This window comes from Sciurus carolinensis, chromosome 12 (genome assembly GCF_902686445.1).
Source record: "Sciurus carolinensis chromosome 12, mSciCar1.2, whole genome shotgun sequence".
Lineage (NCBI taxonomy): Eukaryota > Metazoa > Chordata > Mammalia > Rodentia > Sciuridae > Sciurus > Sciurus carolinensis.
This window is the reverse complement of record NC_062224.1, coordinates 54,439,544-54,467,102: the sequence shown is the minus strand read 5'-3', so window position 1 is coordinate 54,467,102 and position 27,559 is coordinate 54,439,544. Positions and strand designations below refer to the sequence as shown.

Below are 27,559 nucleotides of genomic sequence, written 5' to 3'. Positions count from 1 at the left end.
TTATAGATAAGCCATCCCAGGTATGATGACTTCTACCTGTAATTTTGGAACGACTATGGATACATTAAAATGAATAAATGCTTCTGTGTCTTAATAAAAAGTCATATATATACATAAATCCTTATTCCCATCTACCTCTTGCTTATTTAAAAAAGCCATCAACACTTTCCTGACAAATCTACCATCTGTTTTTCTCATCTTTACTATCCTCTACTACACTAATTACACTGAAATGGTTAATAAACCTCTAATTCCTTCAATTCTCTTATCCTTTGGTCCTCAGGGAGTTTTCCAACTTTCTGGACATGGTTCTTTAATCTCTTTTGCTGCTTCTTGATTTCCCTCACATGCCATTTTCCCCCCAGGACCCTAATCTTGACTCCATGGTATGTGTAGGAAATTTCCATTTTGTAATTTCAACTGTCATTTCTAGGCCAAAAGGCTTTTAGAGCTATACCTCTAGCTTTTACCTTTAACCCAGGCTCCAGGTCCTAGTTGACATTCTCCCCCTTATCCACCTGGGCCCTGGTTAAGATCATAACTCTCATAAAATTCATCAGTTCCCAGATAATCCTCAGAATTCTCTCTTCCTCTTTACCAGGGCCTTGATGCATTCACAAATGGTTAACAAGTTCTGTTATTAATTATTCCTCAGCAATGATTTTAAAAATCTGTCCCAACCTCTTTAATTCCACTGTCCCTGATTGTTTGTCAAGACTTCTTACGTCAGCTGGACCACTGCCATCCGTTGTAGACTGATTTCCAGGCTGGTCTAACTCATCCTTCACAAACATGGGAATCATCTGGGCTCCTCATTCATTTGCCAAGAAAAAATCAAGTTCCTTAGTGAGGTATGCAAGGCCGCTGGCAGTCTGGCTCCGACTAAACTAATTTCCCTTTATTCTCCAATATTAGAGAACCACCTCCACCCCTAGGGGGCATTTTTGCTTAATCTGTCCCAAGGGAATGCCCATTTTCTTTTTGTCTTCCTGTGCTCTCCGTGAGTCCTTCAAGTTAAGCTCAAAATTAGCTTCCTATAGGAAAAGTCTCCAGGAAGGTTTATTGATGCAATACTCTATACTTTTACATAATTGTGTTCAGATTCTTATTTTAAGAAAGATCTATGGCTATTTACTTCAACTATCTGTTCTATCTATTTCCATTGCTAAATAGCAAGTTCCTTGAGTTGAGTGATTGCATACAGTCATTTTTACATTCCCAGAGCATAACATTAAAGATCACAGAGGTTAGTATTCACTAGATATTTGAAAAATAGCTGACCCAATGAGTGAATGATGATGTTAAGGAAAATTACAACTAACTTATGAAATCACAGGGGTAAATTTTGTTAACTAACTGAGCTTTGATTGGAATCTCTTTAACTTTTGCAATCTCTTCAGCAATGCATCTAGATGTCCAATTCACATTGTTTAAACTAGTCAGAATTTTGACTTAACCTTTTTTACCAATTTACTGTCAAATTCCATCTGTAAATAACAATTTAATTTGAATCAATATACGTGAAATTTAAACCACAGAAGAGGTTAGGGTATCACACTTCTTCCACCTTGAAACTGATTTTGCGTTCAGTATATGATTATAAGGAAACTGATACAACATGAAATCATATCAAAAGAGCTTTGTGAAAAGATAAATAACATAGTTGTAATATACATATTCATTTTAATGAGACGTCTAAGGAATCTCTCATGGGATCTTGGTGAACCAGACAGAGAAAAGATGGCTTTATGAGAAGATACTTAAGTCAGCATGGCAGTGCACATCTGCAAGTGCAGCAAATTGGGAGGTTGAGGCAGAAGGATTGCAAGTTCAAGGTCAGCCTGGGCAACTTAGGGAGACCCTGTCTCAAAATAAAAACAAAAATAAAAAGGGCTGGGGATCTAGCTTAGTGGTATAGCACCCCTGGATTTGATCCCCAATATTGCAAAAATAAAATAAAATACTGGATGAATTTACAGTGAAAATATATACTCAAAGAAGATAACAGTAACTTTACATATGGTTACATTCCTTTTTAAAAGTGTGTCTCATTGAGGAGGGTTGAAACATAATCAACTGGTAAAATCTATATAGAGGTTATTTTAATCCCTGAATTCACAGAAGTTCTTGCAATGACAAAATAAAAAAATGAACAAAAGAATTCAGATTTGGTTAACTTCAGAGTCTAAAATGGGTTCAGAATCATGGACTTAATGTCTGGCTATTAGTACCATAAAAATGGTATCACTATAATGGAGAGTATTTTGGAACAGATAATCTACAGTTTATTTCCCAAGGTCATTATCCCTTCCCCTCAGAGAATCTTCCACAGAATAAGCATCCTAAAGAAACTACTATATAAACTCCTTGAAGGCAAAATCCTTTCTGTCTTCCATGCCCATCACAGGGCCTGGCTCATCCCAATAGCAGTTAACACCTACTGAGAACTTATTATGTGCCAGGCCCTGAGCTAAGAATGTTTAAAGACATTATCTCCTTTACATCTTGCATTAAACTATAAGGTAGATACTATCCAATGACTTTTACAGATGAGGAAACTGACACTTAAAATAATCAAATAACTCACTCAGGGTCATATACCAATTTGTGACAAGTCTGTAGTTCAAATTCAGACAAATCCAGACAATCTACCACCATAGCTTTAGTTTCAACCACCAACTAAGTTAGGCATAAACATGGGAAAGATGAAAGGGAGATTACAGGATTGCAAGGAGGAAGGCGGGGGTACAAGCAGGAGTTTTATATGATATTCAGCTTATTACCCAAGACCTACAACAATGGTTCTTAAGTGTGCAGAGAAAAGTTTATTAAAACACAGATAGCTGATTCCTACCCAGGAGCAGTAGATCTAGAAAGACAGTCAAGAATGTGCTTTGTAACAAGTCCCAAGGTAGACTTATATGTCTAGGAGCCACATTTTGAGAATCCTTGCCTTGGAGGACAGTATAGTGACTGGGAAAATTTAAAAACAAACAAAAGCAACATTTGCACTGTTTAATGAATATACAGCCATCACTACCTTCCTATTTTTCATTTAGTGAGTTTCTTAATAATATCAATATATGTATATATGTATTTCAGATTAAATACTATACATATTTATATTAATTATATCCATTTGTTATTTATATTGTTATTATAGAACCACCTGAATGTAAGAGATTGAATCTCATAACTGAACAAATAAAAATGTCTCAGTTCAACCTTTTTTTCTTAAAAAGAAACCGCTTAGTAAACAATGTGTTTTATCAAGTATGGGAGAGAAGCTCTATAATTGAACACATTTCGAACTCTTCAGGCAGTCATAATGGAAACACAATAGGCTACAGGTGTTCCTCTTTGCAAAAGGGAAGCATGTAAGATTTTTCTGAAGGTGACAAAACTTTCACACATTTTTGAGATCCTACTTTCTAGAAATTTTTAACATTTCTCTAAGGAATGTAAATTGTAGTTGAGACTTTTAAAATATATGAGATAGATTTCTCAGTGGAACTTTTTTTAAAATATAGTTTTAGTTGTATACGGAAACAATACTTTTATTTATTTATTTATTTTTTAATGGGGTGCTGAGGATCAAACCCAGTGCCTCCCACGTGGGAGGCAAAAGCTCTACCACTGAGCTATAACCCCAGCCCCTCAGTGGAACATTTTTTAGCAAAAACCCTCAATATAAACTGAGATGAAATTTGAACTTAGAGAAGGTATTTCTAAGGAGAGGAAAATCATTAAGGCCTCAAAAACACCATGTGGTTTTTTGATGATTTGAACTGATACAAGGTTAAAGTCTGGATGGAAAAACAAACAACAAACAAACAAACAAACAAAAACCCCAGACATTTAGAGAGGTAACATAATTCCTCTATAATCTCAAATCATAACAGACTTAGCTGAAAAACTGAGATCGGTGGTGTCTCGGGCAAACCCTGCAAATGTCCATTTTCTGTGCAGCTATAAAAGGAAATTCGTAGCAAGGCTCACCTTCCGTTTTGTTAAAAGAGCCTGAATTGTATGCTGTCTCTCACAGTGTTCCGTAAGGAATTTAATATGGTATAAGGAAAAAAAAAATACACACACCCTCTAAATAGCACCAAGATGAGGAGCACGAAATAGCACCAAGGTACTATTTAGAACTTATCTTCGTAACTTTTTTTTAATAAGTTCAGTAATCTCTAAAAATTGCAATATTTGTGTTGGCATACATATTAGGATGTTTATGCTCTTAATCACATTGTTCATCACTAATATTTTTAAATCTTTGACTTAGAAAAAAATGGGTTTGTTTTTCTCATGGATCATTTAATTCATGATAGACTTGGTTTTCCATGAAATTTACAAAAGTGGTTCAGCTGATGTGCCCTTTATCCAAATCCTATAAAATGGTCATCTTCATTCTGTACATATCAAGGATATTTTAGATCTCTTAAAAATGCTAAAAAAAAATAGTCACTAGTACCACAAACTTATGAGAGTAAATAAAACAAATTCCTGCCATGTGTGATGGCCAAGAACCATATTTTACGGCAAAGTTCATCCTTTATTATAGGGAAGTATTGCTATACACTACATTTGACATATATCATACAAACATCCTTTTACTATTTCTACCTGTGCTAAGATATTTTCTTAATCTCTATGATTTTTCTTCCTTTTTTGCATGTGGCTCAGAAAAGTTTTGATTATAACTAGTGAGATATAAAGTTAGTTCAGCTGGGATTTATATTGTGGTTTTTGTTTTGGCACTTTTCTAGCAAGGATGAATTGTATAGATCATTTGTATTCAGTTTTTTAGAGAGACTTTTTTTGGGTGGTTGGGAGAAACTCAAAGACTAGGAACTAGGTTATAGAGAGTTTATCCAGTTTCCTCCCTGAAAAACTCATAAAACAGCACAACAAAGCTATTTATATCAAAATGGCTAAGAATTATGCAAGAGGAAGAATGGCTTAATTAAGGAATAAGATGTGGGAGATACAAGGCAGGGATGGATCAAGGAACACACACACATTAATTAAGGGAGAGCAAGGGTCACAATTTTTCCTCTACTGGATTATTCCTATCCAGCTACAAATATGCCTTTTATCCCACCATCCCCACTTAAAAAACAAAAACAAAAACCTTAATCCACTCCCCTTCCCAGCTAAATGCCCTTTGGTTGAAGTTCTTTTCATGTAGGAACTCCTCAAAAGAGTTGCCCATACTCATACTGGTTGTCTCTACTTCCTCTTCTCCCATTTAATCAGGCATTTGTCCCTAACCCCCCAACAGAGACTGCACTTGTGGCTCTGAATTCCTCCAAGATTCCAAAGCCAAAGGTCAATTCTCAGCCCTCATCTTCCTCATGCTAGCAATAGCAGCAGCAGCATCTGTGGCTCTTCCTGTATGCCCTCCTTCTCAAAGTCCTGTTTTCACATGTTCTACCGGACTGCACCTTCTGTCCCTGAACTGCTCTTTTACCTCTCTCCTCTGGCTTGCTCTGCTTCAGCCACTTTAGCCTCCATACTAAATGTACTTCTCCCTCAGCCTTTGTACTTGCTGCTTCTTGTCTTGAATGTTTTTCCTCCAGATTTCAATTAGTTAATTCCCTAACTTCTTTCAAGTCCTTACTTATATACCACTGCTCAGAGATATACTGCCTAACTAATTTATATAAAACAAACCACCTCCTATAACCCTGGCTTTCCTTGACCTGTACTCTTATTTTTTGCAGGGCCCAGCATATAATTATTGATGATCTGTTCCTGTGATAACAAAAGCTCCATCAGGGTTGAGATGTGTTTTTGTTCACACCTCCATTTATATGTTGAATGACCTCAGTAAAGTATGCAGACAAGTCCTAAGTTCAGAAGGAAGAAGGTGGGGCAGAATTCAGGGTTCAGAGAAAGCAGAAGGTGGTCCTGTGAGGAATGACTACACAGGAAAACAAACATTTGAATAGAAGCTTTTTTATTTTGTATTCTCCTCATGTTTCCCAAGATTTGCCTCATTCCTTATGGGATGTACCTTAGGTTGACAACACTTATTTCAGAACAGTCCAGCTTTGAGAACTTCTCAGAGCAAGTGTGAAGGGTCAGGCACACCAGAACATAGCTAAAATACCAGGTGAAATCCAGGCTGAACAGAAAGCTAAATGAATTTAAAAAGTCCAAAAGGGACTCCAAAACAATTAAGAGAACTGAGACTATCATGTTGGGGAAATAGAAAACCTGGGAGCACCTGGTATTAACTAGGAACAGTGGCTTCATACCAAAAGTATCAGAGGATTCATTAAATAGGGAAGGGGATGGATTCATCTCTGAGGTTCTAGAGAAAGTAGAATTTGGGTTAGTGAGTATGTGGTTCAGCTAACCATATTGCCATTTAGTCTATAATCCTTTACCCTTAGGGCCAGATGGTTTACAGACTTCAGAGCTTTCCCAGTTTCAGACAGGTATATGGTATATAACACTATCAAAAGGGTCTTTTGTTGTATGGGATAATCCAATACCTTACTATTTCTGTAATAAACAACTTAACAGTCACACTAAGAGGACTGAGTAAAAACCATGAACACCCTCATGTTTAAATTGAACACTGCTGACAGATAAGTTTGCTATAATCTTTATGAATAAACTTATGATTTCAGTGGTTTGGGGGTCTCCAAATTGTAGACAGGAGATTATGACCATGGACCATAAAATTATGAATAAAGCTATATTATAATTATTCTCCCAAAAGGTGGTGAACTCCATTATTCTTGTTGGGAATTCATCAAATAATTAGGTAAAAATGGTAAATGGTCCCTAAAATTAGGAATTTCGGTATGAACACATCATTTTTAGCTTTTCTAAGATCAGCATCAATATGGACATTTCTTTTCATAATTGTTCATAAAGAATAAAATACATTTTTTTGGAAGTCAACACATTGCCTTTTCACTGTAACCCACCAACTTACTTATGGTCATATCCCCATCTCTCTTGGCTAAGAGGTTGTGTGTGGCACTTGGCTCTCATTTGAGTGTCTGGAAAATCCTAGTGGATTGTATTAGTGGCAGAGTGTGCTGTGGGTGACTTTATTTTCTTTACTAGCAACAGATGAAGTAGAGATCTTTATAAAATAGGAGGCAGTTTAAGCTTTCCTCACAATAACATCACTTTCACTGACAGGTTATATTCTTGCCTGAATAGTTGTGTGATTTCTAGTAACTCCTTGTCTATCCATCCATCCATCCATCCATCTGTCCTTGAAACTAAAAGGAAATTGCTTCTCCCTCATTTCCCATAATTGGCCATCAATATTATCTATCCTTTAGTTCCTGACTTTCTAATTAAAATAGACTTAGCTCTTCCTCTATGTAAAACTCCAACTTCTGTTTTTTCATGCTCTGTTGATGGTTTTGATGAATGTTTAACTGAGAAGATCAAAATGTATAAAGAATAAAATACAATCCTTCTCTTTTAAAGGACAGCAGTACAACTCTGCCAGAGATCTATAATCTAAGGGACTGGAAACCACATCTTAACAGATGATGATCAGCAGGAGTTAGCTGAGTTGGTGAAGAAAACTAAACAGAACAAACCTACATGACTGCTACGGATTCACACTGAAGAAGGCACAGGGTTGAATGGCAAGAACACCTTGGGCTTGGTTCTAAATAGTATGTGGCAGATATGCTACTAATAAAAAAAAAAAAAAGACAGACTGACAGAGTACCTCAAGTGATTTATAATTTCTGTGTTCTACTCCTTTCAGTTTAAGCACTATTCTTCCTAATCTGGATGCTTTATTAAGAGTCGCTTTCATTCTCCTCCAAGTTTTTCCTCATTTTGTTCCGTTTTTCCTTACTATTTTACTCATGAAGAGAAAAACATTAGGTTCACACATCATAATAGTAACTTAAAAATCAATGGTGGTACTCATGCTCTCGAGCACCCTGTGATAAGCTATTCACTGGGTTGTAAATTTTGTACTTAATATCATTAATAGCTTTGATGTCATGTACTTTAGAGATCATTATTGCAGTTGTACAAGTTGGAAAGCTAAAACTGACTGAGATTAAGTAATTTCTCAAAGTCAAGAGTTTATAAATTGGTATTGTCTCAATTCATGCCTTGGGAAAACAAAATTGAGAAAGAATGGTTGAGGTGGATGCAAAGCCACATGTCTGTAACTTCAGACACTTGGAAAACTGAGCAGGAAGATCACAAGTTCAAGTCCAGCTTGGGCAACTTAGTAAAAATCTGAGTCAAAATAAAATAAAAAGTGCTGGGGATATAGCTCAAAGGTAGAATGACCCTGGGTTTAATTCCTAATACAACAAAAAACAAGAACAACAACAAAAAAGTGGTTAACAGCATAGAATTGTGTGGGGTTTGGCATCTATGAATTTTAGTATCAAATCCTTCTAATACCAAGTTTATTGCATTGACAACAATATCAATATATTAATGACTTCAACAACAGCCAGTGTTAACTGAGAAGTTTCTATGTGTAAGACTATACTGAATGTTTTGTACTTAGTAGATAACTTATTTAATTACAGGAAATGGGTACTATCGGAACTTTTATTTTACAGATGGGAAAACTGAGGTCAGAGAGGTAAATCAATGCACCAAGGCTTATACAGATACTATCAGAGACAGTCAAATCCAGGTCTCTCAAACTAACAGTCAAATCCATTCTTTATTGCCTGTCCTATTCAGACTTTCTAAACTGAAAACATTGAGAAAATTAATCAGAGGTCATGGGAAATAAACCCAAATATAAACGCAATACAGAATTATATCTTAAAATACTGTATTGTCTTAAAAAATAGAACTTGAATTTAAGAATGCATTAATAGTCACATCTAGTCTGACTTTTAAAATGAAAGCTTTTGAGTTATCTGTGAGCATCAGAAATTCTCTTAACTGATGAAATCCACTTTTTTTCCCCTAACTATGCCTCATCTTATTTACCTCCCACACATACTTGGAAAGCTTTAAAGTGGCCAAATGGAATTTTATCAAAATTTCCAAAAATATTCACCCTCCGAGGCTGTAACTCTAGAGGTTAATATTTAAAAATAATTTTCATCAAATAAAATTAAGATCTATGTGGATACACCTTTTTTTCTGCTGTGTTTTATTTTTGCACAATATGTATCATCTAGATCCATAATGTTAGAGTATTATAAAGATTATAGAGTTAGTTGTTTTCTTTTTCCTTTTTCTTCCTTCAACAATTTTCAGAGGCTCATCTCCAAAACATTTTTGATAGCTTATATATTGTCCACAAACATAATGGTATTTTAAAGATTAATTGGCTCTTTACCTCATTCAACAATTTTTAGAGGCTCAATTCCAACACATATCTTTTGGCAAATTACAACTTAAAGGAGTGGGGAATCTCACTTTAAACATCCACTTCTAGCTATTTTAACTTAGAAATGAATGCCTATTTCTGAGTATTCAATATAGTAAGAGTGAATGTCTACAATACAACTTAATTTGGAGTTTTTATCATTTTTCAGTGTGATAATAAAAGCAACCCACTATAGGTGCTCATATAGTAAAACAGAAATATTAATAGCACTTAAATATAGAGAGCAAAATACTAAATCCTCAATGTAACTGCAAACATTTTCCATTTCTTTAAAAAACAACACTGTGTTTCTATTATGTCTCATCACTGAGGGCTGCTACCCCTATTCCTACCACAGCTTGCCTTGATGAACACTAAATCAAGAATACCTTCTGCTGCTCAGTAGTTCTGCTCCCCCATGACTCCTATTTGCTAGAGACAAAGGTCATCTTTGGATGAATGAAACTCATGGGATCAGAGCCCTCTTAGGGAACCAATAGGCTGCTTGTTCCTTTCCTCCAATGCAGGCTGCTGCCCTTTGCTCCAGGCCACACTCCAGTCATGTCATCTCCCAGCTCATCTCCAGGACCAGTCCAGGGGCAGAAGAACACAAGGAAGTCCAAGAGGTAGGAGTGACTGCATGGTGCTGAGCACTCCACTCACAGCAAAACAGCTTGAGACTCAAAGCAACACGGCCAGAATTCTGTGCTCATCAAGACTATCTAGTAAAATATTAATATTTCTTTGTAAATAGCCAGGAAGCTTAAATATTCCTCTCTCCAAGGGACAGGGCATATCTACTTCCTGACTGCACTAGCACCAGGATACTGATACCTTCACTCTCTAAACCTCAGCTTTCCCTTTAGTCAACTCCACACAATGCAAAGGCAGAGGCAGTTCATGCCAGGAGAGGTCTGCATGCCCTCTGTGTAAAGTTAGAGGTGGCAGCTCTCAGGATGATCCCTACTCTGTAGGCACAGCTATCCAAACAGGACTTTATACAGTTCAGCATCAAGTTTTAATCATTCAGGGAAGGACTTTGTAAGGAGACATACCAGTCTTTCTCCAGAGAGAGATCAATGAGCTGTGGAGACATGTTGGCCAGGAACTCTTTCATCGAGATACAGTGTATGACACTCAGGTGCCAGCTTAACTGCTACTCCTAAAGGAAGGGATTGGTCTCTATAATCAATTGGAGGTGGAACATGGCCAAGGCCAAAAGGAGAGCATGGAGACAATGCTGATGGATTTAGAGAACATTTAAAATTACCAGGAAGATAAAATGACAGATAAAGTTGATTAAATAAACTTTTCAAACTTAGAAAGTCATTCAGAGTATCAGGGATCCTCAGATTCTACTCAGGAAACAGAGACAAAATAAATCAAAATAGGATGAAATAACAAAATAAAAATGCTCATGGGTTTCAAATAAGACAGTTTTAAAACATATTCAGCAGAAAAGTCTCTGGTATGTTTATATTAATATTATTGTTATAGTTAGAAAACCTATATTGGAACTCCAAGAGATTTACATCACAACGGTGATTATATTAGGTATAATTCTGTTTTCATTTATTTGGCTCTGCAAAATCATTTTAAAATTGCAAAATCATAGCTCCTAAAATACCAAAAACATTAGGGTATGATTTTGAAATGAAATTATAACACACACACACACACACACACACACACACACACACACATACACACCCTCAACATGGAGAGATGCTGCTGGAGGAATACTTTCAGTTATACAAAGAATAACTCTGGAGACGATGTACAGCATGGTGACTACAGTTACTATGTACTGCATATTTAAAATTTGCTAAGAGAGTATACCTAAAGTATTAACACCACAAAGGAAAAGTTAGCCACGAGCTGATAGATATTTTTTAGCTTACTTAATTGCAACAGTCATTTCACAATGTATACATATATCCAAACACCATGTTTTAAACACAATATATATTAATATATAACTTTTATTTGTCAACTATGCCTCAATAAAACTGGAAATTTTCATATAAAATAATTTAGATGATGATGATTTAAAGTTCACTTTAAGGAGGAAAAAAAAATGTAATATCTTTCCACATAAAGAACCCAAGCCATGTGATACTAATTTGCCATGGCTGTAGTTCAATTGATGACATTTGTATTGACTAGAAATGTCAATACCCAAGACCACATTGTAATTCTACAGCCACTTCCTCAGCATTAGCATGATTAATCTTCATTGAGTGTCCACTGGCTAATAAGCCCTATATAAAATGTTTTTCTCTCTGTTCCTGTTGGCCTCAAAAAATTCTCCTTTCTATGAGATCAAAATTCTCATGACTTAAGAATGGAGAAACTTTGGATGGTGCAGAGGAAAATGGGGCAGGAGGAGGAGGGGAAAGGAAAGATAGTAGACTGGAACATACAGTATTATTATTCTATGTATATGTATGATTACATGAATGGTGTGAATCTACATTGCGTACAACTACAGAAATAAAAAGTCGTACCCCATTTGTGTAAAATGAATCAAAATGCAGTCTGTAAAAATAAAAAATTTTAAAAAATTCTTCTCATGACTTAATGGCTATTCAGACTTTCCATTTCTAACCATAACTCTGTATGATAAACAGAAGCAAAACCCCAAGCAGCATCCATTTCTATAAAGGCCAGTGAAAGTGAGTCCCTGTCAGTAACTAGGATGGTTCTGAGAAGGCAAAGGAAGGGACTATGGGGTGACAGGGATTCCAAAGTATGTCCGAAAGTATGTTACTCAGCTTTCTGTTACTGTGTTTAAAAACAAACAATAAACAAACCTGAAATGATCAACTTAAAAAGAAAAATGGTTGTTTTTGGAGGTTTGAGTCTGTGACCTGTTGGCCCTGTGGTAACACATTATGGTAGGAGCATATGGAGGAAAACTGCTTACCTCATGGCTGGGAAATGGACGAGAAGAAGGGGTTGGGATCCTACTATCCCTTTCAAAGGCACACTCTCAATGACCTACATCCTCCCCTAAGGCCCAACCTATTGAAAGTTCTGCCACCTCCTTATAGTGCCACACTGGGGACCAAGAATTTAACACATGGGCCTTTTAGGGACATTTAAAATCCAAACTATAGTACAGAGAGAGGGGTGGAAGTTCCATTAAATAGAAGTCAAAGATACAAGTCTTTACCCCACAGCAACACAAATTGCTTTCCCTATTACTTTTATTCACTGTAACCATTTTTATTACATCTACTCTGGTTTTCTAAGTAGTTATCCTTTCTATTAGAAATAGGTTCTATAAGAAAACTTTTAAAACACTTTAAAAAAAATCTTCCTCCTTCTGATCTATAATCAGATTTTAAAAAGTTTATCTGCAACACATGAATAATTTCAAAACACACACACACTCATACAATACACTTTTTTCTTTTTTCTTTTAGCATGACAGATTTCCTGAAATGAGTTTATGCAGGGAAAGCACTGGCTCATTGCATCACTACAGAGTAAAGTTACTGTAAATTACTAATTGCATCCACAAAGATCTTTTTGATCTTGGAATGAGGTATAAGATTTCTTTTCTTTCTTTTTTGTTTTACAATTTTTCCAGCAAATTTATCTCCTAAAATTTTATTTAGCTCATATTCATATAAATGTTTAAAACTTCTGTTTCCCTTGAGAATGTACAGAACTACATGGGCATATGGTATAGAAAAGAGGAACCAACGTAGGATTTCAAAACTGAACAATCCATATGGAAATCATTGAAGACTGGCCTTATGTTCAACAGTGGTCCCATTTATGTTTACAAATCTAATGTGAGAATCCTATTTACTTTCCTTTTGGAAAACAGCATTATTGAGGTATTAACATACTATATAATTCAGCCATTTACAGTGAATAATTTGATTTTTTTAGTACATTCTCAGGATTATGCAAACCCCCTTGTCCCATAACCCCACAAAAGAAATTTCATTAGCAGCCACTCCAAGTCCCCAAAGGTTGACAAGGACTTTTTAACCCTTTGTACTTGCCCATTCTTGACATGCCATAAAAGTCAAATCATTCAAGCTAGTTTTTCATGGCAGCTTCTTTCACTCAGCACATTTTCAAGGTCCATCCACATTGAAAACTCCATATCAAGTACTTTACTTATTTTTAATTGCTGAATATTCCATTATATACTATACTACATTTTGTTTGGATATACCATATTGTGTTTGTTCATTCATTATATGATTAATTGTTTTTGTTTTTTTTAATTTTATGAATAATGCCATTATGAACATTCGTGTACAAGTTTTTGTTTGGATATGTTTTTATTTCTCTAAGGTATATATCTAGAAGGGAATTTCTGGGGCACATGATAATTCCACATTTAACTTTATGAGGAACTGCATGTTTTCCAAAGTAGTTGCACTATTTTACATTTCAACCAGCATTGTGTATCAAGAGTTCCATAGTCCTCCTCATCATCCCTGACACTTGTTATTTTCTGTTTTTTTTATTTATTTTTTTTATTACAACCATCCTACTGAACATAAGTTTATTTCACTGTGGTTTTGATTTGTATTTCCCTGATGGCTAATGATGTACAGTATCTTAATTTTAATCAAGTACAGCAATTCTATCTACTTTCTTAAAATTTTTTCACTTTCTTTTTCAAGATACCCAGAGACTGCCTTTTTTCCTTCCTATACTGAAATATACATTCTGAAAATTCTTCAATCCTGACATGCCCTCTTGGTACCCGCACCCACAACTGCCCCTCACTCATGCACTCAGCACACACTTTCACTAGTTATTACTTGTAAACTTGAGTTTGGGAGCCGATCACAATTGCTTGTAAAGCTTATCCAGAGTTCAGCAGGCAAAACCAAAGGATTTAACTGCTGTTTATCAAATAAAATAACTCCAACATGTGCTGCACTAATACCTGTCATTATCTCAACCCTGTTACAGAGACCAATGCCAACAACATGGCGGAGACCATCTTGTCTCTCTTGACTAGTGCCTGATAATCATTATTTACCCTAAGGATCCCCATTTTTAAGTGCAGAAGAAACATTTTCCATTTCTCTAAAACCTCACTCCAATAATGTGAACAAGGGTGGTAAGAGAGAAGTCCGGAAGCAGAACAGGAGGAGGAATTCGCTGCTGTGAAATTCCTCTGTCCAAAGGGGTTGAAGTTAGCTTGGAGAAATATTAGGATGAAATTGAACTATGGGGAGCATTTGGTTTGTTGCATTTTTTATTATTTTTAAAATAAGACCTTTTCTTCTGGCAGAAATCCACACAAACCTAAAAACTTATAACTGATATTATACAAATCCAACAGATCCAATCATCTTCCTCTGATTATCATCATTACATTACTTGAAGTTATCTAAAGAAATTTTAAATTACCTCTTAAAAATAACATCTTCTTGGACTTGTTTTCAACCCAAAACAACCCAAACATCATGTAGTATAAGCTACATGATGTTATTTTTAAAGGGATACTTTAAATATCTTTTCTTCAGGAAGTATATTTTGATCCAAGATAGTTCTACTATAATTTTACTAAGTCCTCAAAAAGATATTTTTAGCAAATACTGAGAGAAAAATCAAGAATTGCTGAGGAGGAATTAAGGATTAAGAGCCGTACAAGCTTCTACAAACTCACTAAATGATGTGACAATGCTTAAAAATTTTTACCAAAGCAAAAATATGTTTGGACAAGCTATTTTCTTGGGTCTTGATCTCAGTTCCTTGTTGGGGTGCTTTAACTAGAACTACTTCTCCCTTTTAACAGGAGAATTTCTTTCACTGTCTTTCCCTTTCCTTGTTTCTTTTTTATGTGGTGCTGGGGTTGAACCAAGGGTCATGAGCTTGCTAGGCAAGGACTTGACCACTGAGCCCAAGTCCCAGCCCCATAACTTATTACTTTTCTTTTTCAGTTTTTTTTTTTTTTTTTTTTTTTTTTTTTTTTTTTTTTTTTTGGCAGTGCTGAAGATTACGCTCCCTGAAGTTTTTTGAAGAAGATTTCCTAAAGCTTAAAATCATTTCTTGGCCAGGCAACAGTGGTCAAGTGACATAATCCCACTGACACAGGGGACTGAGGCAGGAGGATCACAAGTTCAAAGTCAGCCTTAGCAACTTAGTTAGACCCTGTCTTGAAAAAAAAAGAAAAGAAAAGGAAAAAAAAGGGGTGCTGGGGGTGTAGCTCAGTGATAAATTATTCCTGGGTTCAGTCCCCAGTGCCATTAAAAATAAAAACATTCTTGGAATAGGTCAAGATAAAGAAGCAAACACAAAGCTCCTTCTCATCTAAACTCTACATTAGGATTTTTTTTTTTTTGTCCTTTTAAGAAGAAGTTTTACAAAGTGAATTTCCTAATATCTAGGGTTTCAGATCTTTTTATAACCTCAGATTATTTAAAAGCATTTTAGGAGATGAAAGAGAAGCTTGCTATCTTGATCTCTAGTTAACATTAGCTTGTCAGTGTCTGAACTGACACTCAGAATTTTCTGATTCCCAAAACCAGGCCATTCAGGAATGTGAGAATAGCAAGTTTGTGTGGGTATTACTCCAAAATATATCCCAAATACGCTCTTTCTATGGTCTCTATTAGCTCACTCCAGTCTAGAATGCATACATTTCATCTGGGCCACTGCCATGCTCCAATTTTCTATATATATATGACAATCAATTATCTTCTCATTCCATGAATCATATCAGGCATTCCCTTTCTAAAAAAACCCACTGGATGATTTTCTAATGGATGAGCAACACAAAAATCAACCTGCATGACTTATAAGGGTCTGAGTGATCAGGTGCCAGCCTACTTCTTCAAGATCATCTCATGGAAGTTCATCTGTTGGAAAGCACTCAATCTTTTCTACCCCACAGTCTCGAACATACCTCCCCTCTGCCTGGAATGTTCATACATTACCTTACCCCCTCCTCATCCTTCACAAGGCTGCAACTTTGAATTTCTTAAGTGTCCACATAAATGTTGCTTCCTCAGAAAGGCTGCCTCTGACCATTCTTTCTAAATGAACCTCTTCCACTAAATTCTAAAAAAAATTATTTTGTGTTTATTTCCTCAACCTGCAATTTAAACATGTGCTTAGTTTTTTATGGTCTGCCTTTCAAATTAGAGCATAAGACCCACATTGCCAGAAACATGGCTGAGCACTGAGTAGGGCACAAACAATTGTTGAATGAAATTGCCTCTTATGCATTAATGTAACTAATTATTCCTATTCATGAATGCAAATGAGATAGATGTCCCACACATTCTTACCCTCCATTCCCAGTACTTAGACTGTCAAGATCATCAAGTGTCCTGCTAGCACTTCAAGTTATAGAAAGTTGGCACCAGGAAAAGGATTTATTTATGGATCAATTCTCTGGAAATTGGTTCCAAAGTCATTTGTCACTGCAAGGCAACAACACTAAATAGCACTCCAAGAGGGAATTTCACTTAGATATTCAACAAATAGGTTATGTAAGAATAAAACTTTCCTTATCTCCATTCTTCAGATTTATTCTCAACTGCTTTGAAAGTGATCCCTTCCTTCTTAAACTTATCCTGATAACATACATAAATCTGAACATATAGCTCATTAAGCACAAATTATGGAAATAGGAATGTTAATATGGCATGAGGCATTCTCCAATGTAATACATAACCTCCTAAGGACATTCAAATCATGTTCTCTAATTACAGATTTCGGTTGGGCTGAAACCAGACTTGACTACCATGTGCTTGTGCAATTCAAAGAGTAGCATTCTTTCTCTTGGTTCATCAAAGACTATCTGCCTTACAGCAATTAAATTAAATTAAATTAGACAACACTTGTAAAATAACCCTCACTGATGTCACATTTATTAAATAAATTTATTTATTAAATAAATATTAAAATGTCAAGATTATTAAATATAAAATTATGGTAGATCACATTTTTCATTATAAAGTTTGGAGGCCAATTGCTTGAGTCAGGTTTTCTTGCCTAAAATGTTCTTAACCTCTCTGAACTGCCTGTGAAAATCCTACATTAGCTCTAAGCTACATGTCAAAAGTCCTCTGGAGAGAATTAATACCCCTCTTCTTATTTCTCCCCCAACACATGACACCTCACCAGTCCTAGACTGTGAGATGGAGGCAGATGAGGCCTTCTTCAAATGGGCTGGAATCGTAGTGCCCAGTAGAATTCAGTATGGAATCAGTGAATATGTAACCTCATGTAGTACATAGATGAACACTCTGTCTAAAAATTGAGTTCAACTTACAATAAAGCTAAACTGAGAAGGGAAGTTGTTCTAGGAGTTCTGTCCTCTTCTCAGTCCACGGTTTCTTAATCAGACTAAAAAACATTCACATGTTACCACTCTGTTGGAACCTCTTCTAACTGAAACAATCTCTTGCTGTCCCTATTCCACAGGTTCTCATTAATGGTGAGGTAACATTAATGCTAATGTTTTCCTAAAAACAGGAGAATAGAATTGCCCAGTTCCTTACTAATTACAACTATGCTCTGTGAGACCTGTGATGAGATGCCTGTCAGAGTGAGTGTTAGTTTACCCCCCATCTTCTAGTGAAAATAATCGAACTGAATTAAAAAAATTTTTTTTTCATGTTTTGTGTTGTTCAGTGATGATATGTCTGGATCTTTATAAAGGAGGATTTCTTAGCAATTTTGTATGTGTAGTTGCAAATGGGTGAAAAAAAAAAAAAAACCACTTTTTTTTTGGGGGGGGAGGGTGTAAAACCAATGGGTTAGCTGCCCTAAGCATTAGGAATGAATTCCATTGTATCATACAGTGTAAATATGGAGATAAAGGTTATGCTATCATTTCTATATAAAATTCACCTTTGGTCTCAAATCCAAGACATTTTATCTAGCCAAGAAAAGTAACTGAGTCACAGTAATACCTTGTGTTTACAGACTATGTTCTTAAAATGCTTATTAGTATATCACATGTCTTATCAGTATTCCATATCATATTGTAAGGAACCATGATTGGGATTGCATTTGTATTAAATGATGGAGAAATAGCCACTGACCACCTAGCATATAGATACTGTACTATATACATTAACACATTTGGTCTACACAACACAGGAAAACAGGTTTTATCACCCAGTTTTGCAGATTGGAAAACAATGATTCTTAGAAGATCAATGACTTTTTAAAAATCATTTTGGAGCTAGCAGTTGGCAGGGTAACTAAAAAAATCCTCATTTTTTCCAACCCACACCTGCAAGAAAAGATAGCAGATTTATTCAATATGAATGTGTAGAAGTTCATCGTTTCAAGAAACAGATGAACTAAATCATACCACTTACCAGGACAAAGCCAGAAAATAGAGTTCCTACTACACTATAACCAGATACCAATTAGGAAAAACAGGATAAGAAAAATGTATACAGGGTTTAAACCTTAAAGATATTATTCAATCTATAAATACTAAATTAAAGCAAGGAAACCTTTAGGAAGAAATGCTGAGGACACCACTAACATCATTCAGGTTGTGTCCACCATGGTAAAATATTTTGGTAACTATATGGGTTACTTTTATAGACTTGGTAAGTTAAGGCAGTAGATTACTGTTTACTTTTGGGGGAAAACAGTTCTTTCCTCACCCCAAGGAACTGTTTTGAAGAGAACTAACCAATCATGGTAACCCTTAGCTGCAGGACTTAGTTTATGAACTGCTGAGTTAACTGGGGTATGTCCCCGACCCCTGAGCCACTGTGGCAGATCAGATCCAAAGTTGGACAAAAGTCATTTGGAGTTAACTGCTGGGATTTTTTTTTTTTTTTTTTTAGATGCAGTTGAACAGTACTCTGTGCTCTTGGGTTGTGAGAATGTAAGCTGTGGCTGTGGCTGACGGCCATGAGTCCACTCTCGAAGGGACAGCTTAGCTTGAAAACTGAGAGAACCCACAGGAGAGTGGGGGCAGCGTAGAAAGTGGGAGACAAGGAGAGAGAGGGTGGAGGAGGAGAGACGAAATGAAAGAGAAAAAAGAAAGAAAAAGAGGAGGAGAAGATGACTAGAGACAGAAAGGACATTTTAAAAAGACACAGAGCAAAAGACACAGCCACCTAAACCACTGACTGCAAGTGAAACTCTGCATTCCACAGGCAGGTTTCATCCCTGCCCTTCTGTGGTTTGACTGTCTAAATAAATATTAAGACTTTCTTTTTGCTGAAGGGATTTGGACTGATATTTTTATTACCTACAATAATCAACACGCGAGAAAACATGTTCATTGTTTTAGCAAGCTAAGTTCTTATTTCCGTGTTCATGTCAAGGACAATGATGTAACAAGTCAAACCAGCAAATATTTAGAGACACTAGGAGAGCGAAGGTGGTATGGATAAGTGACAAATGAGAGCTATATCAGAAATGAGAACCCTGACATCTTGTTGGGAAATAAGGACCAAAATGCAAACAGAAAAAAAAAAAAAAGGTATAAAATACAGTGTTAGAAAGAAAAGACACGGTGTTAGACGGTAAAGATCAGCCATTAAACAAAATATGCTGATAATAGATATTATAGGGGTACAGTGGAGGGAAATAAACAAGTTGGGGGACAACATCCCATTTTAAGTATTTGTAATTCTACTTGAGATTCTACTCATATGACGGTGACTGGATGAGAGGTTTCGCACTCTGAACTGGCCACACCCTCACTTTCTGTCCATGCCTCTCCCAGGGCCCTCAAAGCATTCCTGAAATACCCTTCCATTTACTACAGAAAATAGGATGGAAAAGGGCACACCCAAAGGGTGTGCAGTTGGGCAGTCACTCGGGTTCAATTCACAAAAGGGTTCTGGACCTGATTTAATATTTTCCTGTCTTGATGTTGTTAATTTTGGAACAAGGGATCCAACATTTTTGTTTTACATTGTTCCCCAGAACTTATGTAGGTGGTCCTGCACTAAGGAATGGAACAGGGTTGTTCTATAAACACTTCAGAAGAATGACTTTGCTCTTCAGAACAGTCCGGCTATCATTTGCTAAGAGGTATAACAAATGTCAGAAGTCGAAGGATGGAGCACCATTCTCTCACCTGCCCTGTGTTCCCCTTGAGCCATTTATTAAAAGCAACTGATTTAGTAAAATTAGAAATCTGCAGTGAAGAGCACTTGTATTCTGCCAATTCACAATACTACCAAAATGAAAGTAGGGTCACCAAGCCTGAGTTCAAAAGCCCACAGCATGACAGGGACATGACAAGCACAAGAGAAAGTATAAAAAGGATCTGGCTGATGTTAGAAAATAGTAAGAAAGTTGAGAAAAGGCTTGTTCGAGGCTTGTCAGATACATATATACCATAGAAAAAGGACTGTTGCTGGTAATAGTACCCAGAAGCACAACTCTATCCCACAAAGCCACACTGGATGAGACTGAGTGTGCCCATAGCTGTGTGTTGACTCAGCCTCAACAGTTCTCCCGGAAGGTATCTCACCAGGTTTGATGTTCTGCATGTTGGTAGAGGACAGCCCTAAAGAGACTGTGCTCCTGTCCCTGCCGCACCAGCCCGCTGCACGATGTCCTTGTTTAATTGATGTGTATCGGGTCAGCTATTCTGGTACTTAGTCCTAACTCTTTGAAGCCTGTATCATTATGGTCTCTGATCCCACACATGATGCAAATATTTGTGCCAGGTAAAATGCTACTCTTTCTATCTTGAGTCTCAGTGTGAGTGAATTTCAGATCCGAGGGCAGTAAGTTTAGATTAGAGATGAAAGAAGGGAAGCTGTGTGATGTGCTAAGGTTAAAAATGCTTCTTTTTAAAAAAGTTTCTCCCTTACAACTATCTAACACCTAAGTTTTTTCTTTCTTTTTATTTAAATAAAAATTGACTGACTCTGAAAGTAAAAATTATTCAAATGTGCCTATTTTTAAGCATTATCTCTCCTACCTCATCCACAGAGATGTGCAACTAATATCTCAACTTGTACATTGACGCCTGCTGACACATTTTGAGGTTGAAGCTCATTCTGTTTAGAGTAACATTTAAAGTATTTTCTTTCTGTTCAGACTGCTCTTTTTTCCTATCTGCTAATCATAGGGGTGTAGTTCCTCCTCTGACAAATCTATGAATCTGAGAAATTATAGTTACACGCTGCATAATGCTTCAGTCAGTAACCAATGGCATATATGGCAATGGTCCTGTAGAACTAAATCACCTGGTGATGCCATGGCCATGTTAATTTACATAAACACCCTCTATGATGTTCACACAACCATGAAATCACCCAGCGATGTATTTATCAGCACATCCCACTGTTAAGGGACATATGACTGCAATTACAGGAATGGGCACAAGCCTGGCATTATCTACGTGCTAAGTAAACGTTAGGAATTATTTCACCTGATTTAAAGAGATACCAAAACCTATGTCGACATCAGGGTTTTGTGTGTAAGCAAACTAAAATGAAGAGAGTAAGCATAAAATTGGAATTTTGTGGTAGTGATGAACCAAGTCTCTCAGGATATGTGTTTGCTAAAGCTCTAAAGCAAAGTCATTGTTACTGTAGGGACGTCAGGAAGTACACTAATTGGTTCGGTATTAGGCTTTGCTTTATAGTGTGGATTAAGTTTCCCTTTCATTTTCCCACTAGACCCAGCTATTTGGGGAGGCTGAACTGGGAGGGCTAGCTTTCTTCATGGCTTAGTATTTAATACCCCTCTGTGGAATTTCATAATCACAGAGACATTATTTCATATACTTAAGAGAAAAAATTTTTCCTTCATTCCTGAGAAGATTTATTTTAGGAAATGTGATGCAATTCCACAAGAATCTTGACAGATCTTTTAAAAACTATTGATCATCTGTGTTTCTTGGTGACATCTGAGTGAAATTTGGATATGAATGGTGAGACTGACAATATCCCATGAGCTGATCAAAAACAAAGACAAAAGTATTTCTCTTATCTTGACAGTCTTTGCTATCCATGTTAGAGGTAAGTGGGTTTATCATCCCAGCAGGGTTATTTGACCCTTCTTACATGGTTTGATTTTGTGTGGTTTTTTCATGACAGAAAATGTTATACCAGACAGTGGTCCTGTCAAACTGACCCCACCCCCAGCCATTCTCTGTAGTATCACAGTCCAGGTCTGACTCTTCTTATTAAAACTCCAAATTCTGCCAAATGTCAGCACCCTCTTAGACTTGCTGCCCCAGGCTGAGGGTCATCTAATTTTTCATTCAGGCCATAAACATTGGCAACCCCAGTGGTGTCACACCTAATAAAATACCAGTTTTTAAATGCCATTGTGCAAAAGAAAATACGTACCTCTCTTGTAGAATAAGTTTGTTCTCTTTCTTCCAAAAGTCTTTAAAGTCAGAGCTGAATTCATGCCAGATACTGAAGAAAACATTTGGGGACACCTCCTTCTCTCCAATTTTTGGTTTCATGAAGAAATAGGCTGTAGTCTCCAAAAAACTGTCAAAGCACACACACACAAGAACATAAAAGCTATGATTACTTTCCAATATGGGATAGCCTTTCCTTATCCAAATGCTGATTTCATTCATGCACAATTATTACTACCAAGAGGATTCTAACTCTTCAGATACCAACAGGAGTTCTTCATGGTTTCGTGTTAGAGTTTTGGATGTAGATAGTGGTATCTGACAAGAACCCTCTATATACTGATAACTACCCCTGGTTCAATTTCATTTTCAATCAATTGTTATGTGTCTGAGATATATCAGCAATGACCCTCCATTCAAGTTGGGGCATATTGGAAGTGGTAGGCCTATACTTTATTTCTAAACTCTAAGAAAATAACATCAGTCATTTGTCCAAAGCTAATATGTATTCCATGTTTACATTGTAATATATTGCTTGTATGCTCTTTGTCCTCTTACATTGTTGGTGGGGGGAGTTGTAGGAAGAAAGAGTCCCAGGAGACAGTAAAAATGTCTGCTGTCCTAGATCATAGTAGTTATTGAGTAGCTGTGATATGGCAGTCAGCATTGTGACAGGGGACTGATCAGGGCCAGTCTTCTTCAGGAGGTGCAACGCAGAGGTTGCATCTTATTACAGCTACAACGAACTCAGAAGTTTTAAAAGGTTTCTTTTTTTTTGACAAAAAACACATAATTAGTAAATGGTAGGTTTAAAACTTAACAAAAGTCTTCTAATCCCATTAACAATGCTCAGAAAAGGCCCCAAGTCAATGGTGGATAATCCTATGCATGGTGAGGAAACCTGGGCAGCTGGTCAGAGCAAGGCCAAAAATGCTGCAAAAAGTGGTGACATCTGGGCTAGAGTTGTGACTCAATAGTAGGGTACTTGCCTGGCACATGTGAGGCACTGAGTTTGATTCTCAGTACCACATAAAAATAAATAAATAAAAGAAAGGTATTGTAATCTATCTATAACTTAAAAAAAAAAAGAAAAAGCGGTGACATCCAAATAACCCTTGGCCTAAGGCAAGCACTATTTCTCCTACACAGAGCTCAAATTTGATTTATCCTGAAGTGAAAACTTTGAAGGCAACTTCATTTAAAGTCATGATTAAAAATATGTATATGTATATGCACACACTAACACATTCCTCTATTCAGTTTGCCATATAGCTGATTTCAGATTGCTACTATGAAAAATAAAATGAGTACTTAAAAATGAGATATTTATGGTTAAGTACAGAACATAGTACATAAAAATAAAACTTCACAGCTACTCCTGACTATGGATAGGAAAATCTAGGGACCAATGTGTACATGTGTGACTAATCTACCCTGGTGTTTTTTTTTTTTTTTTTAAACTGGGGATTGAACCCGGGGGTACTATTACATATCTCAGCTCTTGTTAGTTTTTATTTTGAGATATGGTCTTGCTAAGTTGCTGAGGTTCGCCTCAAACTTGGGATCCTTCTGCCTGAGCTGCCCTAGTTCCTGGGGTTACAGGCATATGCCACTGTTCCCCATAATCTGTTTTTAAATTTTGCCTTATGGCTTTCTCTGAGCAGCAATATTCTTAGGAACACCAGATATTAGGTTCTAGGAAGAAATCACAACAATGATTTAATTGCATATATGGATCTTAGGAATTATTTGTTTCTCCCTCCTTAGCCTACTAGGAAAAATGTCACAGTGTAGTTAATTAATATCAAGAATCAGGCTGTGAAGTAGAAACACTATGTGAGAATTTGACTGTCATTGGCCATAATAATGACATTAGAATGTGTCTGCAGAATATTTTGATGGTATCAGAACTACCCAGAGAGTAGAAGGCAGAGAGTGTACATGGTCTAAGACATATCTGAATCATATTTTGTTAAAACTGACTAAGTATACACATATATCTCTACTGGGGAAATAACTGTCAATTTTCTTATTTTCTTACAGAATATTTGTGACCTGCTAGGCTGAAATTAAGTCTCAAATCCTTCTACTGCTCATTTATTGACTTGCAACATTTTTCTGGTATTTGTACTTCATAAGTAGAGCAGACTAGTCTGTCTGAGCAGATACATCTGAGCTATAATACCTGGTTTGTCTATTCAGTTATATTACAACATTTTGAAACTTTATCACAAAGAAACATTGTTCAAAGGTAAGAATATAGAATTTAGGAAGGATATACATGGAATATTGAATCTTTTTTTAAAAAATTGTTGAAGTTGTAGATGGACAGAATGCCTTTATTTTATTTGTTTATTTTTATGTGGTGCTAAGGATCAAACCCAGTGCCTCACACATGCTAGGCAAGTGCTCTGTCACGGAACTACAGCTCCAGCCCAGAATACTGAATCTTGATTCTGTAAGTACCTAACCATTTAACATCATTGTGTCTTAATTTTTTCATCAATAAAAGAGATATTATAAAAAACAATGGTTTTGAAGTCCAAAGGGGAAAAATAAATTTGCAGTGTTTATTGAATACTTTAACACAAAACAAATTTATTTTATATTGCATATTACTGTATATTACATATTAAGTATTTTACATTGCATATTAAAGAACTACAAATGTATTTCCTAAAAATTTTCTCTAAATGTGAACTAATTCAACTAAGGCTGATTTATGAATTCCAAAGTGTGTTGAATGTTTTAATATGAGACAAATTTATTTTATATTGCATATTAAATATGGATAGGTAACATTCTTTCTGAATTCCTTTTCCTGAATCTAAAACAAGAGATCCTATATACTTTGTAGCAACACAAGGTCACTAAAGAGGAGAGATGTCTTATTTGGGACCTTCTTCATTACATGCCTGTACTGTGAGACTTTTTCGAAAAGATCCTAGCACATTAGGAGCCAATAGAAAAGGAAATGCAGTTTCTAAGACAATGCAGTAATCTCAGTAAGGGACAACTCCAGAGATCACTGAATAGTCCAGAAACCACTCATCTTTATTCTTAAATGATCCGTTTTGAAAAAGATCAGTCAATACTTCTTTCACTGCATACATACAGATAGTACAAATATTCTTTTATGCAAAGGAATCAAGTGCCTCCATAGAGTTTCAAAAGATGGATAGAGCACAGAATTAATTTTGAATTTCTCTGAATGCCATGCAAAAATGAAGATAGCAACTAAATAACACACACACTCACACACACATAAATCAAAGCTCACAGGAAGATATTCACAGACAGTTGGTAGTACAAAACCCAAATTCATGTAAGTGGGAACAAACCACTGATAACACAAAAGTCATGCACTCATATTATCTGTTGAGGAGAAAGGAAGCAACCGAGGGACACCATAAAAACAGGAAAACCTCCAAATCATGATGAGGTATTCTCGAAAAGTATCAGGGTCGATCTGAGCACTACAGCTGAAACTTGAAGGGGTTTTACAAACCCCTGTGCCTACAGGAAGAAAGGACCAATGGAGTCAATTCTGAAAGGACTAGGACCGTCTGGGCTATCTGGAGTCCTCCCACTTCCCAAGAGAAACGAACTCCCTTTTCAGGTAAAGCTCTACACTGAGTAAAAATGCTTGGAAAGTAGAATTCAAATGAAGGAGGACACACTCAAGGACAAATGGATTAGGAAGTGCTGGTAAAATGGAGGGGAGAAAAATTCCAGACGGAATGAGGTCTTTTAAAAATCATTACACAGATGCCAAAAAACAAACAAACAAACAAACAAACAAAAAATGGAAGATACACAGCAGTGAAGTTAGAAAGCTATCCACAAGCATCTCTTCCTTCTAAAAGTTTAGTAAAAATAATTTCATATAAAAATAAGCAGGAGAAAATGACTATGGTGGGAAAACGGATGCCAAAATTCTAAGCCTAGCAGTTTGCAGTCCTACTTATTGTCAGACAAAGTAAATTTCAAGGCAAAATTACCAGAGCCTCATAGTATCACAATAAAAAACATCAAATCATCAAGAAACATAATAATCCTAAATATATATGCACCTAAAAAAGGAGTTCCAAGATCTACAAAGGGAAAGAAAAGCAGAATAAAAAGGAAGAAGAAAAATCCATAATCACAATTGGATATTTTTAACATCTCTTTCTTTGTAAATGGAAGAACTAGACAAAAAAAAAAATCACTAAAGGTATAGAATATTTTAATGTTAACTATCAACGAATTGACCTAACTGGACTAACTTACAGTTATAGAATATTAAAATCAAGGGTAGAATTTAAGAGAGTATGCAAAACATTCATTGACATAGGCCATATACCGAATTATTAAAAAAAAAAAAAAAAAAAAAACCCAAAAAACTCAATATACCTCACAGAACAGAAGTTACTCAAAGTGTAGTCTCTGACCATAGTGGTATTAAATTAAAATATTAAATTAAAACAAAAATATCTAGGAAAATTCAGTTTGAAAATTAATTATAAAATTTTTATGAATAACCTGTGGGTCAATAAAAAATTAGAAAATATTTCAGACTGAATAAAAATGAAAACATAAAATATCACAGTGTATGCGATATAGACAAAGCAGCATTTGAGGGAAATCTAGCACTTTAAAATGACTACATTAGAAAAAACAAATGTAAAGTCAGTGAGGGAGCCATATAACTCAAGAAGCTACAGAACAAATTAAACTTAACTGTGTAGAAGAATGAAATAATAAGAGTACAAAGCAAAGAAAACCTAAACTTTATCAAAAGTAATCAAGGCCAGAAGTTGGTAAATTTAATAAGTATCCTGTAAACTTCAAGGTAGATATTTTAAAAATCAATTCTATTACTACAAACTATAAGAGATGACTGGAGAAATAATTTTTTTAAAAAAGGGTGATTT

The 27,559-nt window shown here is 35.9% G+C and overlaps 1 protein-coding gene across 1 annotated transcript in view; it reads right to left on the bottom strand.

Moving 5' to 3' along the window:
• Nucleotides 1-27,559, bottom strand: part of Fmn2 (formin 2) — a 275,933-nt gene that overhangs the window by 8,709 nt on the left and 239,665 nt on the right. Inside the window, exon 16 of the mRNA XM_047520535.1 lies at nt 22,624-22,773. Coding sequence (XP_047376491.1) covers nt 22,624-22,773 — 150 coding nt within the window. The remainder of the gene's footprint in view (nt 1-22,623; nt 22,774-27,559) is intronic.